Genomic DNA, 13,697 nt, shown 5'->3' with positions numbered 1-13,697 from the left:
ACATACATATACACACACACATGCATACAGTTGCGTAGTTAGATCGATGTGCGCAGGCGGCTGCTGCCTGTTTAGCTGACCACTCAGGTACAATCAAACGGCATAAAAGTCCTTCCGACATGCAATACGATTCTTCGGGCAACAGCCACAAAATTCTCTACAACTCGCGCCCAGGAAGGTGGGTGCGAAGAATCCAAGCTGCCATAGGAGATGGTAGCCTACTTGACCTTCTCCCTCCCTCCCATCTGATTAATAAACCCATCCACCCACCCAAACGCCTGATACCCAACCGATTATGCTCCCAAATGTTCATACAGTCCCTCTCCGTCATTACTCATTCATGTCGACTTCAAAGGCTTCTTCTGCATCATCTGCTTAAACACCTGAAGTGCCGTCTCTGGTTCTAACACGCACACCCGTTAGCTCTGGGCATCTGCAGGGTTATGTAGTCGCTCACGATAGTACGGCAGCTCGTGGCCGGCCTCGAACACTCGGAGGAAGGAGAGGTTGTCTACGGCCTTGTACTGGCCGTGCACCTTGCCGTTGACAGTGTAGTTCTGGAGCGACTTGGCGGCGAAGTCTTTGCGGCCGGACCACTCGAGGGCGTCTGCCGCCCACAGGTTACCCTCCCAGTTGCAGATCCAGTCTGGGTTTTGTATCAGTCTGTGTCTTTGTCTTTCGGGTGATGAGACAGTAGTGTTTGTTACTTACCAGCGTCGCCGGCCCAGATCAGGGTGCTGATGTTGTGTTGTATCACGTCGACCAAAGACGGCGCGAACGAGCGAGCATCTGAACGCATTTCCTGTCAGCACATGGTTCTCGCCCCTTTCCGCTTATATTGTGTATGGAAGAACGCTGCAAGAAATATGTAGGTAAATAACTCACCATCCCCTGAATTACCAAAGGCGGAATACACCGTCTCATCGCACTCGGCGAAGCGCGTGCGCGCACCAATGCGCCTCATAATGTCGGCACGAGTAATATAGTCGGTATACGTCTCAGGCGGATCCTCGGAATCCTCGCCAACGCGCACATCGTACACGTTGAAGTCGACCTTGCTGGCGATGCGCAGGTTAAAGTACATCTGCTGGTTGCATATGTAATCGGCGCTCGAGCACGCCTCCTCCTGGCCCTCCATCTCGGTGCAGTTAGCCATGGCTGGCACGCAGTACTTGTCGTAGGCGTCGATGAAGCGGCCGATGGTGTCGTCGTCCAGGATCTGCTTGTACGGGTTGTTATTGGCGTAGGTGGCGTACGACTTGAACTGGCGCTTGGGGTCGATCCAACCGTTGTTGATGCCCAGGGCCACCATGTTGATCTCCTCGCCGATGCCGCGGCCGTTGGCGATGGCGTCATTCTGCTGGAGGAAGTACCGGGCGAACTCGGGCCCGTAGTGGCCGCCGTACGACTCGGTGAAGAGGCCAAAGTCGCGCGAGCTGTATTGCTGGAAGTTTTCGAAGAAGGCCTGCAGGAAGAGCCACACGTAGGGAGCGGCCTGGACGGTCGAGTTGGCATTGTACTCGCCAAAGCTGAAGCCAGCGCCAATGGGCTGGTCAACGTAGAGCATGTTGGCGTACTCGTTCCACGAGTGAGGGTTGAGCCGGGGCTCCGTCTCATTGTTGACGAAGTGGCATGGGCCGTTCTCCTGGAAGAGGCCGACCATGGACGAGCAGCCAGGGCCGCCGTTAAGCCAAAGTGCCATGGGCGCGTTTTCCGGGTCGTTGCGAGCCTCGAAGAACCAAAACCACATGCTCATGTTTTTACCTTGTTCGTGTTAGCAGAGTCTCGAACCGTCAGAGACATGTTGAGTGCTCACCGATGGAGATGTATCCCGAATACTGGTTAACACCGGGCGTCGTCTCGCACACACCCGAGTTGGTCACATAGTCGAGTGTCACCGTCGTGGCTTGGTTCTCAAAGGCGCTCATTTCGGTGCCTGCGGGCGTCTTGATCCGGAAGTGCTTGCTATTGGGAAGCAGTCCCGGCAGGCCGTGAGCCACGGAGGCGAAGCTAAGCACGGCCGTTGAGAAAGTTGAGAACCGCATTGTGAGGATGGCCTAGATGGATTGTCCTGTGATGGTTTCTCCAACGCAGACAACAATACAAGAGAGATCAAGCAAGACATCAAACCCCCTAGCCCCGGGACCCTCGCGGCAATCCGGCTGGGAGGCTCTACCTATATATAACCAGGAATATCGAGGTATTACCAGGGGACAAGACCTTATTTTTGTTTCCGGCGTTTCTTCCATTCAAGCGTAAATGCCGGGGGATATTAGCCAGAGCGGTGCACAGTGGTGTCGTCTCAGGCGAGCCCGTTCGCAACGCTCGGCCGATGGGCGCACAGCCCGTGCGACGGCTTGTCAACACTCTCGCGCGTCCGTATCATGCAGCACAAGGAAGCGTGGTGACAAGGTGCGACAGGGCTGCCAGGGTGGCTTGCTTCAGGATCCTGGCCGGCGGGAGGAATAGGACGCGCCAGGGTGGATGTTGGCTGATGGGAGCTGAAGGATCGTGTATATAAAGGATCAGGGGGACTGGGATTGGGAAGGATTCGAAGTGGTTCAACCGCTGGAGAACAGCCCAAGACGAAACACGGCCACTGGCGATCCTTCCCATGTGCCGATCCTTTCTCTCCCAACGTCCATCACCCGCTGGACGAGTTGCTCGATGTAGTCGGCCATTGTCATACCAGTCGCCCGAAGAAGCCGTTGATCGACAGGGGCCGCAGCGTCTCGCATCCCATCGCACAGCCAAAAGTCCCATCCACTCGTCCCTCTGGCATCATGGGATCCGGCGGCATTCAACAGAGCATGACGGGGGAACACAGCCCGCGGCGATGGGTGACCGTCGAGATCCAGGACGCACGCAGATATTCAATTAATATCCGCGTCGCACGCCGGGAATTTCGACGTCCACGCAGCTTGGATAACTCGGTTGCTGCCGACGTGACACCTCCAGCCCGTCGCATGCCAATCGCCATTACGCATGAACGCGAGAACAACGGCATGAAGTCGATCACATCTCTGCTTCCACTGCATACGCCTCCATGCACGTGCATTCCGAGTTCATGCAATCAGGTGACTTAACTTGCTTCTGTTCATTGCCGTGAGGGGCAGCATCGCCTTACGTCACAGCGGCGTCAAAAGCCACGGCGATAGTTGCGAACCGCAGGCAGGCGAAAGCAAATACACAACCCTACCTGCTCGCACAGCATGACAACTATATAGTCGCTTGTACAGCGATCCCCCAGTGTAAAAACCACCATGTGCAGCATCGTCCGAACCCCTCGTCGTGTCAAAGCTGTGTCATCGGACCCCTTGCACTATTCACATCGACGCCACCATCCCCCAACGGGTTGACAATACGACAAGCCAGCTATACCACAATCTCGACCCAACACTGAACCACATAAACATTTCTCTCCTCGCATTGCACTTTGTCCCGTCTCCTTCTACACTCTACACCATGTTCTCCGGCGACCTCGCATACATCCGTCCTCCCAGACGCCGCTCATGCGGAACAACCATCATCGAGCTGCGCAGCTGGCCCGACATCGACAAAGGACGCTCGCCAGAGCCCCGAAACACAACACTCTCCGGTACAAAGGCCGAAACAGCCCGGCGATTGGCAATGAGCGCGATCAAAGACACGCGGGAATGAGGCCCAACAACAACGGCCGTGTCTAGCAGGCAGTCTTTTATTCACGATGCGTGTTTGACAATATACCTTGTTCTCATCTAACAAGGGGGCTTTCTGGCAAACAACCACACTCGAAAACGGAGCAGAAGGACAAAACCCCGAGAACACATCTAGTGATTCACTCGTTTGCCAACATATAAATTGAACCTTTTCCGACCATGGAGGCAACACAACACAACGAGTTATCGCAACCCAACAGCATCAAGCATTCCACTTCTGTACCACTTCTGCACCACTTCTGCTCAGCAAAAAGCACCCTACTACAACATCACCATGTGCACACACGCCAACTCAACCATGAAGCCTTCATCCTCCGCTTCGAAGCCTCTCAAGAATCACCGCGACACCGGCAACAGTCCCATGGAAGTCACCGACAAACAGTTGTGCTGTTGCTCTTGCGACTGTGGGTGCTCAGAGTTGGTCGCGTCGCCTTCTCGGTGCGGTTACTGCGTCAAGTTCTGCACGTAAATCGAGGCCAGTTTTCAAGCTATGCGTGAGGTACGGAACTGCAGGTCAAACAGGCGCTGTTTTCAGCATTCAACTAGCCGGGCGAATCCGTCATTTTGCAATGAACCCAGGCAAAGGAGGTAAAGGAGGCAAAAGACACCATCATGTAAGAAAATAAAAGCAATATATTGTGATACCGTCATCATTTCATCAGTATTCCCGTGTCCGTATAGTAGCCCAATATGTTCCCAGGCCTTCCTTCCATGGCCCATGGTATATCCCCCACCCACGTAAACATGTCAAGTCCCAAAATCAATCTAAACAGTTCCATCAACATGCTTAGAAATGCACGCTCCGTTTCTTCTGCACCTTCTTCCGCTTGTCCTCCTCTGTCCGGCCGCCAAAGAATCCGCTCACGGTTGCTGCCGCCGGTCCCCCATAGGGCCCTCCGCTCTGGAACAGGCCTCCCAGGCCATGCCGTTTCTTCCCCCCGCCATTGTTCCCGCTGGGAGGTGCTTGCAACTGCTGTGGGGGCGGTGCGAAGTATGGTTGCGACGAGGACATCTGCATCGGCCCGACGCTTACTGGACGCGGAGGAAGCCCTGGGTTTGGGACGCCGAGTTGGGGTTGGGGGCGTGGAGGCAATCGTGGCTCAGGGATGGTCGGACTGGTCGGGCTCGTGTACTCCTGACCTTCCATACCGAACTCGCGGCGGAGTCGTTCCGTCTCCTTGTCAATCTCAGCCTCGCGCTTGCGGCGCTCCTTCTCTTCCCTCTCCTGAATCTTCTGGGCGCGCTTCCGCTCTTCCTTCTGGACCCTCTCACGCTCACGAGCCTGGCGCTCTTCTTCGGCCACCATGGCCTTGAGTCTTTGTGTCTCTGCTTCAATCTCGGCCTGCCGGCGGGCGGTCTCGTCGGGAGACATCTGGATTGGAGAGACTTGTGTTTGAGGAGGCGACGAGGGACGCTGGTTTCCTAGCGCACCAGACATTGTTGCTCCGGGGGGAGTGGTAACCCTCGGTGATGTGTTGCGTCTGCGACCGCTTGACGCTGGTGCGGAGCTGGATATGTTGAAAGGGTTGTTGCGTGGGTTCACCCATAGGTCCCGAATGACCTCGGCACTCAGGAGGAGAGCCATCTCGAGGCCTTTGCGATCCTCGACCTCGACGCGGGCCATATTGGGTTCGTAGATGGTCAAGATGGAGTCGTTCTTTCCCCGGAAGAACGCCACTGTGATATCGGGCTCCTTGCTATTCTTGCCCGCCACAGTCTTGCCCGTCATGTAGCACGTCATGTCCTTGCGGCCATCGCGCTTCCAGCGGAAGACGAGCTTGGGGACGAGCTCGGAGACTGGGGGGCGGTCGGCATCCTGGTCGATGCGGCTCACGCTGGGCAGTTTGAAGGTGCGCTCGGGAATCTCAAACTCCCACGAGTCCGACTTGCCCCAGCTGCCGGTATGCAGCTTCACAGGGACGGTCTGGTCCGGGTTGTAGAGCGAGAGGGCGAACGTGTCCGGGGTGACGGGCGACTGCGACGCGGGCCCGTTGCCGGCGCGGACTTCGGCGGCGGAGAGGGTGGGCTGGGTCCATTCGGGCTTGAGCAGCACCTCGGCGTAGATGACGGCGGCGTTCTGCGGGTCGAGCAGGCCGAGCGCGTACTGGTTCGGGGCCGACGATGGCGCGGGGCGCTTGACGAGGTATTCGGCGGAAGGGTCGGAGCCGTTGTGCGTGAAGTAGAGGATGGTATTGAGCGGGTTTTCCGACGACACTTTGAAGCGGTACGTCGGGAGGCTTTCGTCGAGCATGGCGCAGACGATGTGACCCTTGGCGGGGAGCTCTGTGGGAGTGTGTGTGTTCAGTTCGCGGCGGGCGGGTGGCACAAAGTAACGTTTGGTATCGGCTCGCGTGCGTCCCGGATCGTGCAAGAGAAGGCGAGGATAAAAAAAAAATACAGGAGCTGAAGGCAAAAGAAGCGAGCGATTTCCTTGTTATCAATATGGAGCTGAGGTTGAGAAGAAGGAAGAAAGAAGAGGCAGCTTGGAGCCTGGTGGCGGGGGCGGGGGCGGGACGAGGCGGAACTCGGGGCTGAACCGCTGGGACGCGCACCTGCAGAGGAGGCTTGGCGCTCGATCACACGACGGAATGTGGCAGGCGCCTCAACGAGCAAAAGAGAAGAAAAATAAAGGGAAAATAGGCAAGAGATGCGACAAAGGGGGTTTGGCTCTGCAATCAATGTCCTCGCAATGATTCCTTTCTTGCCAGCGACTTCTCTGCGGTACTTGCACGCTGTTTATACCGGGTCACGGCACGATGCCTTAGCACTAATCCTATGGCGGTTCGCATGCAAACGTCATGAACCATGAAACGTGCGTCGTCTGCGCCACACCCGGCCCGGCATGGAGGAGGCTATGTCGAATTCCCCGTCCATTACGGTTCTATTTCCGTTGACATCGCGCTTGATTGATGGCGACCCGACCAGTCGCACTGGGCCTTTCTCGCCAAGATGTCAACGTCGGCGCAACACGCGTCCAATCGCACTCGCATTCGTGCCCCGAGCCTCGTGGTCCGCGTCAGCCATGGATGTTCCAAGTCGATTGAGTTCCGTATCGAGCGGGTATGCTTATTCATTCAACCATGTTTCACTTGGCAATCTCCATTTCAGTTCAAAAACTTCAGCAGAGCATGGGTCTTGGGGTTCCAGTCGGGCCAATACAAGCCAAGTCTAGGGCTGTGCCTCTAAATTCATTTTTTGTCTGACGAGGCGAGATATATCAATCTCCTCCCTTTCTATCTCTCGTATCGTCTCCTCGCTCCACGCTATGTTTCGGTTGCAGTTGTTTGCATCTCTATTTCTTACATGTCCAGCTATGCATGTGTACGAGGCACCAACCCCAGGTTAGCTCCTCTCAGGGCTTTTCGTGGCGAGGCATAAACCTCCAAGCAATTCCAGAACGCCGTTTCATCAAACCATGACTCTCGCTTAGACATATCCCAGGAAACACTATCCAAGCCCACCCTACCCCTGCCACAACTCTGTAGCCTAGGTCGCATATCCTCTGTCCTCTATTCGTCATGCTTGCCATAATTCCCCAAACCGCGACATTGAGCACATGTCGTATAATGAATTGCCCGACCGAATATTGTGTGTCATAACAATCGTCTTCTTCCAAATATGCGAACCAGAATCCCGCGCGCCCTTGTTCCACACTCGGATCCGTCATCGAGTTGAACAGGTCGCTTCTCGCCTCTTTCAAGGATATCGGGCGTCCATCCGGTCCATCGCCCACCCTGCCGGCTTGGAGTAGAGTTCAAGGCCATCGGTCCATGTGATCTCAATGCCTCCTTGAGACAAAAATACATCATGAAGCATTGTGTCGTCACAAGCATCCAGCTGCCTAATCTCATGTCGTATCGTCTTGTAGTAATTTCCAACGAGCATTCGTCGTACCCTTGCCTGTTCTTTTCGTTAACATGGCTGGCCCCTTCTTTCGTCTCGTCACCGTCAAAGAAAGCCTTTTATCGGTAAGCCTAGGAAGGCGGTACGGGAGCTGGTGTGGGAGCTGGTATAGAGGCTGGCACAGCAGCAGGTGTGGCAACTGGCGCAACGGCAGGCGTAGAAGCTGGTGCAGGTGTGGAAGTTGGCGCATCAGCAGGTGTAGTGGCCGGTGCAGTAGCTGGGTCATCCGGCGGCGTCGTGCTACTCGCTGACTCTTGCTCTTCCTCTGATACTGGCGGTCGTCGTGGTCCTCGCCGTCGTCGGCGATCTGGCCGGCAACAAGGATACCAGCAGCAAACAAAGCAGGCGACGATGAGCCCCACAGCTACTCCGATGAGAAAGCCACGCATAATCTTTTCGCCATTTGAACCACCGCGAGCAAGCGTCATAAACTTGTCTTGGAACAGATCACCGGCAAGGGTATCCGTATTCCCATAGAGATCCTCAGTGGCTGTTGATGAGGACGACTGCCCATCACCCTCGGGCGATGATGAGTGATCGCCGCGGGGTACGAGGAGCCATCTGGTCGTGGTGTCCATTATGCTTAATTATGAGGTTAAGCAGTACCAACAACCAATGGGATAACCCGGGATAATTCGAGAAAGCGAACGACCGGTGCGAGATAAGTTATCCTGTCTTAAGCTCACAGGTGTTGGTGATGGTCGACAAGGAAGAATCAAAACCCGCACCAGATGTCCAAGTGGAGAGAATCGGATGTTCCGGCCGATCCGACGGACCTCGGGGTAGGTGATGGATTGCGGGCAATGTGTCGGGATCGACAGTGACCGCGATGGAAAGTCGGTGCAGAAAGTGTCCGTTCAGCACGAGGTGCAGCCCAATACCAGCACAGTACTGGTGGGCGGAACGTCGAGTGGGTGCAGCAAGTTGGATCGTTTTAGCGTAGCGTAGCACCAGCACGCGACTCGCCGGGGCGGCGGAGGTCAGCAGCACCGGGGAGCACAGCGAGAGTGACGGCGAAAGCGACACGGGTGTAGAAACGAAGAGTTGAGCGGCAGCCTCATCCCCGCGAAATCAATCGAGTTGGCAGGCCATGGGGTGAAGGAATCTGCGTCTGCGAGGGGATAATGCTGCACAATGCAGAATGAGAGCGGAAGACTGGCGAACTGGCGAACTGAGGAGGAGACGGGATGGAGAAGTGTGTAGGATCGAGGAAGCGGGCCAAAAGCACTCAGCAAAAGGAAGGGGAAACCATGCAAGAAGCCAAACCGCAAAACCCACATCCGTTCCTTCCTTGGGCGTGCTAGCCTGTCAGCAGCGGCGTCTCGTTCGCTCCTTCGCACATTCGCACCCTCTCACTCGCGCCTTCCGCCCCCGGCCATCCGCGCCACCTACGCCCGACCCAAGATGCCGCTTGCCAAGAGCTTCTTATACGGTGCCAAGGGCTGGGCGGAGGGGCCGCCCATCTTAGCATTCGAGGCCTGAGAGCCCAACGCCAACCAACCAGCGATAAACGGCCAGCTGGCTTGCCTCTTGCCTGTAAGCACCGCAGGTTCTCCATCTCCATGCGACAAATTTCGAGGAATCCCCGCCCGTTGTTCCCGGCCAGCCACGTCAGAATGGGACGGTGGGTTGGGGTTTGGAGGGGCTCCGAAGAGCATCACTGGATGAGTGGCGGTGGCGGTGTCTCCCCCGCAAGCAAGCGGCAGGCTGGTCCGCGGGGTGGCTGATAAGGTTGAGACGGCGCCAGGGGAGGAGACCTTAACTGAAAACACCAGCCGTGGTTGGCTCGTCTTTGACAAATTCGCCCGCACCCTGGTTCGTAAGTGGGCTGCTTCCCTGTGAAAGTGGGTGGTTGATGATGACAAGTGACAAGGTGGGAGACAAGGTGGGAGAGACAGATTGCCTGTCATATGTGGTGTTTCTTTTTCTTCCCAGCCTCTCGCTACATTTCCCTCCCTCACCACCACCATCACTGCTCCGTAACACCAAACTACCACTTGCATAACCATCACACTTGAGACATGAATCATTGCCAATCAGAGTCCCCCAGGCTGATGCCCATGGCCCGCGACAATGTTCCCCATCATTCATCCACCGGGTAAATGAGGAGAACCCCTGCCACTCCTGCTGCATCGGGCCGGCTACCTACTGTGAGATTGACAGGCATGCATCCATGCGGAAATTTAAAGCCGAGAGCCGATTCCAAATCCCCGTGATGCGAGTCGGCGAACAACTGCGGAGTAGATATTACAGATATTCAAACAAGCGCGCATCCTAGACTCCGGAATGAATAGTTCTGAGTATTGCATTCGCAAGCATGCGTCTTGCTATAGCACACATGAATCTACAAGTCCCTTCAGGCAAACTAATGTACCATGCACAGTAACATGATATCCCGGGATACTTAAACCTTAAGCCTACCTTTATCGACAAATCCAATAAGGATAATTGATAAGAGATAGATGCTGGAATCTACTTCGAAAACCTCTTTATTAGGCTCATAGATAACTTCCAGGAGGATTAAACCATGCAGTTATGTGTGCAAATACCAATACCCTAGTTCCTTCCTCCGCGTTCACAGCCGGATTCTCTACCCCCCTACTACGTCGTATTCTAAATGCGCAGGAATGGATGCCATTGGTAGTTTATCGCATGCACTCGTGATAGAATCGATGCACCCCTGACAAACCAATCACCACACCAGCCCGTAGTCACGTTCGCAATATCCTCATTATCTCATCATCTTATTATCGCCACCATATATTACTTTCGCTATTGAAACTCCCCATCGTCTCAAAGCGGCATCTTTGTCCTCTCGTTCCAATTACCTAGTTGCACATCCGTCGTTCCTCTTACTCCGGGCTGCCCGTACAAGGCCGTAGCCAGGTCTCGGTTCGGATCTGGCGTCGCAGAGTTGCTTCCTCGTCCCTCTGAAACGATTTCCACATCCGTGTCCTTCCGGATGCCCACTATATGAAGAGACTCGTCGCTGTCGTTATCTGAGCCTATTGGATACTGCGAGATTGATGCTCCCCTTTTCCCGAACCCCCCATGGCTACCCGCGCTTGCGTTTCCCGTTGGTATATCGCCCAGCCGTATCGATCCTGGCATCGGATTCACTCCTCGCTTCGTCGTCGCATCGCCCGATCGTGCTGTCGAGGAAAGGGATCCGAGGATGGGAATCAACTTCCTTCGAATGAATGGGAATACGACGGGCAGATTCGTCGTCACTACTGCCACAAACGTCTCCCGCACTGCCCAATAGCCCGCCTGTTCGGCACCTTTCACCGGATTCTGGACCGCCAGTCAGCTACATTATTATAGAAAGGAAGCCAAGAAATACTCACTGTCAAAATCAAGACGCATCGTAATGTCCCCGCAGTAATGACGAAGATGCCGCCGGAGAAGAGCGCTACCAAGCCAAGCTTCTTAGGCACTGGAAGCCGCACCGACCAAAGCATAGGCATCGGGATTGACAACAGATAGGCGTCGGTCGCTCCATTAAGAACGACCGTGACAAACAGATTGATCTTGGAGATTGCTGGTTGGCAGCTGTCTGAATTGCAAGTGATTAGCCGAGTCCTATCGATCAGCAGGGCACAACTTACTCCCTGGGTCCGGGTTGATCTGCCAGTAGTTGTGGAGCGGTCGGCAGCCCAACAATACGGAAAGGAGAACAATAATCCAAGTCAAAAATATCAGGACGAACCCAGCATAGATTCGTGATCGGTACTCCAAACCTTCCGTCAGTCGCAGGTAGAATGTGCACATGGCTGCCTTGAGCGTCCAGAGCAGGGTGATGTAGACAGCCCATCCCGCAACCTGCGTCTTGGACCCGTTGACTCGCAACATGTATTCGTGGCTGCTCGGATCCAACGCTTCCCTCTGCGCGTCCGTCATGGCATTGTTGGCCAAGCCATACCAGTAGGCCCCAACCGAGTATGCTAGCGTCGTTTCCGCCGTATATAGGATCTGTGAATCGACAATGTCAGAAATGCGAAGCCAGTCATGCGCCGAAGAGAGGTGTTTTACCGCTGCGAGAACCATAAAGTGGTCGTCCCATTCGAGGCCGCGAATCCCCACAGCGTTAATCCGTGCGTATACTCGAAGGGCGAGGATGCTCAAGCCGACGCCCAGCAGAGTGAAGGCCTCAATGGTGAAGCCGCTCATCTTGGCCTTGAAGATAGGCACTCAAGCCCACGCGACACGAAACGTAAGAAAAGGCATGAGGTCGCAAAGCACCAGACAGGGGGGAATGCGACAAGTTAAAGGGAAACCGGACTGAGACTACTGGGAAGTTCTTCGGCTTGCTTGGGCTAATCTACGGGGGCTACCCATCTGACATGCAGATCTCCGAGTCGTCGATCTTCAAAGATTGTAGCGCGCTGCATTGAGAAACTCTATCCCAGGTCGTCATCGACTATGTGCGGGCTATCGGCCGCCATGGATGCAGGTATGTCGGCACAGAATCCTCATAAGGGCAAGGCCAAGCGCTTGGGATTGGTGGAGTTCCAGGCCACGATGAGTTCGCTACCCAGCTTCTACTTATCACTGGAGCTGGTAGATTACAACATCTGGGATCTAGGTTCGTTATTAGTGTCATCCCTGACTCGCGGCCGGTGACATCTGTCATTAGAGCGCTATGAGGTGGCTAAACGGCAGACCATTCCATCCACAAGGCTGCCAAAGTATTAGATAGGGGTTCCGGGCCATTTGAGGCATTCAGCGTTCTTCAATCCTACCTTTTGGAGAGTTGAGACATGTCCTAATCGTATTCCGTCTCCAGGTTCACGGACGCACTTGGACTCTAGATCCACGTACTATCCCGAACTCGGCGAGCTTGATACAAAACTAGACTCCAGACCCCTGACTCCGCAGGCAGACCCTTTATCCAGAGGGGCAAAAGATAAGACAAATTTCTTCAAGGGACCGTTAGGTACGGCATATACGTAGGAATTAGCACAGACAGAGAGCAGAGCTTGATTGAAATCGAGACGGGAGACTAACGACTCGTCTTGGGAAAACCACAGCCCGGGACGCTGTACCTTCATTGGGATTTCCTAGAGCGAGACCTCGCCTCGATGTTCACCACAAGGCGTCATCCATGATCTTCAATGGTACAATCAATTCGGACGAGAACAGAATTGGGGCGACGTCAGCTTCATGCTAAGAGGACATGGATCGCAAATAGATGAACGTTGGCCCCTTTGACTGGTCGAGATCAGAATGGGGTAAGTGGCATCTGGCCTGGGTCCTGTACCCTTGCAAGTCAAGCAGCGGCACTTGATCCCGTTGGCTTGGAGCTCTGGCTCCTGTTAAGCATCGATCATCCACTGGGGACAAGGCACGCGTATGGAAGCAGTCAGTTCGCCATTGTAACACTGTCCTTGCAGCTGGTGGAATGTGTCGGAATCTCCCACCATAAATACTCCCGGTGGACAGTCTGAGTAGCCAGGACAAGCTTGGCCATCCACGTTCTAACTTACAGCTCTTGGAAAGCTGTGCTGCACCAGGGGACCCAGAATACTTATCCGCTACCCACCCCCGGCATTCACCCGTGAGAAAGGAACCGTGCTCAAAGGCCGCCCCATTGAACCAAGTCATGGACTGCACCAACACGCTCTTAGTGCCTTAATAGCGGCCCCGCGATGCTACCCTCAACTGTCACTGAAACACAGAGACTGCCCCTATCCGGGTCACATCATCGAGGCATCTTGCTCCCTTCTCACTGAAGTCAGGCCATTGGGAGTTGAGGCCCGTGCCTCTAGGTTTGGTCTGTCGCCAGGTGGAGCAATTTGGTGTTGTGAGACCAGCACGGGGAATGGCAAACGACACGACGGAGATATCGAGTACAGTACCACAGCGCAGCAAATCTTTACCCTCCTCGAGGACATCCCGGCGCCCAGGATGGAGATGTTGCAGCGTCCCCTCGGACTAGAATTCTTTGCCACTGGCAACGACGACTTACCAACAGAGTATGGTATTCGCCACTTGTAAGAGATGGGTATACTGCTCCGAACGAATTGCTTTTTACGTCCATCTTGCGCTCTTTAAGTCGAAATCATAATCACCCATGTAACGACAACCCCTGTCGAC

The 13,697-nt window shown here is 54.8% G+C and overlaps 4 protein-coding genes across 4 annotated transcripts; all 4 read right to left on the bottom strand.

Annotated features, from left to right (window-relative positions):
- Positions 1 to 288: 288 nt before the first annotated feature.
- BGZ61DRAFT_521913 (Alpha/Beta hydrolase protein) lies at positions 289 to 2,045 on the bottom strand (the record flags this gene model as incomplete). Its single annotated transcript, XM_046252512.1, has 5 exons — positions 289 to 403; positions 458 to 646; positions 712 to 789; positions 886 to 1,764; positions 1,817 to 2,045. The coding sequence occupies 5 exons, from the start codon at positions 2,043 to 2,045 to the stop codon at positions 339 to 341; spliced, it is 1,440 nt and encodes a 479-aa protein (XP_046098800.1). The 3' UTR covers positions 289 to 338.
- A 2,268-nt stretch (positions 2,046 to 4,313) lies between these two features.
- BGZ61DRAFT_460525 (uncharacterized protein) lies at positions 4,314 to 6,093 on the bottom strand. Its single transcript, XM_046247033.1, has one exon. It carries the CDS (start codon positions 5,947 to 5,949, stop codon positions 4,486 to 4,488), a length of 1,464 nt encoding a protein of 487 aa, XP_046098799.1. The 5' UTR covers positions 5,950 to 6,093; the 3' UTR covers positions 4,314 to 4,485.
- Positions 6,094 to 7,672: 1,579 nt separating this feature from the next.
- BGZ61DRAFT_537635 (uncharacterized protein) lies at positions 7,673 to 8,179 on the bottom strand (the record flags this gene model as incomplete). Its single annotated transcript, XM_046254560.1, has 1 exon — positions 7,673 to 8,179. The coding sequence occupies one exon, from the start codon at positions 8,177 to 8,179 to the stop codon at positions 7,673 to 7,675; it is 507 nt and encodes a 168-aa protein (XP_046098798.1).
- Positions 8,180 to 10,191: 2,012 nt separating this feature from the next.
- On the bottom strand, positions 10,192 to 11,771 carry BGZ61DRAFT_498041 (uncharacterized protein; the record flags this gene model as incomplete). Its single annotated transcript, XM_046251228.1, has 5 exons — positions 10,192 to 10,281; positions 10,572 to 10,895; positions 10,949 to 11,157; positions 11,210 to 11,573; positions 11,634 to 11,771. 5 exons carry the CDS (start codon positions 11,769 to 11,771, stop codon positions 10,192 to 10,194), a joined length of 1,125 nt encoding a protein of 374 aa, XP_046098797.1.
- Between the last annotated feature and the right edge of the window lie 1,926 nt (positions 11,772 to 13,697).

The sequence above is a fragment of the Ilyonectria robusta genome, assembly GCF_021365365.1.
Source record: "Ilyonectria robusta strain PMI_751 chromosome Unknown BGZ61scaffold_24, whole genome shotgun sequence".
In the NCBI taxonomy this organism is placed as follows: Eukaryota; Fungi; Ascomycota; class Sordariomycetes; order Hypocreales; family Nectriaceae; genus Ilyonectria; species Ilyonectria robusta.
Note: the sequence above shows the minus strand (reverse complement) of the source record. Positions and strands in the feature narration are given on the sequence as shown.

Excerpts from the sequence above, each read along its gene's own strand:
- BGZ61DRAFT_460525 (XM_046247033.1), bottom strand. The coding sequence starts at position 5,949 with ATGCTCGACGAAAGCCTCCCGACGTACCGCTTCAAAGTGTCGTCGGAA.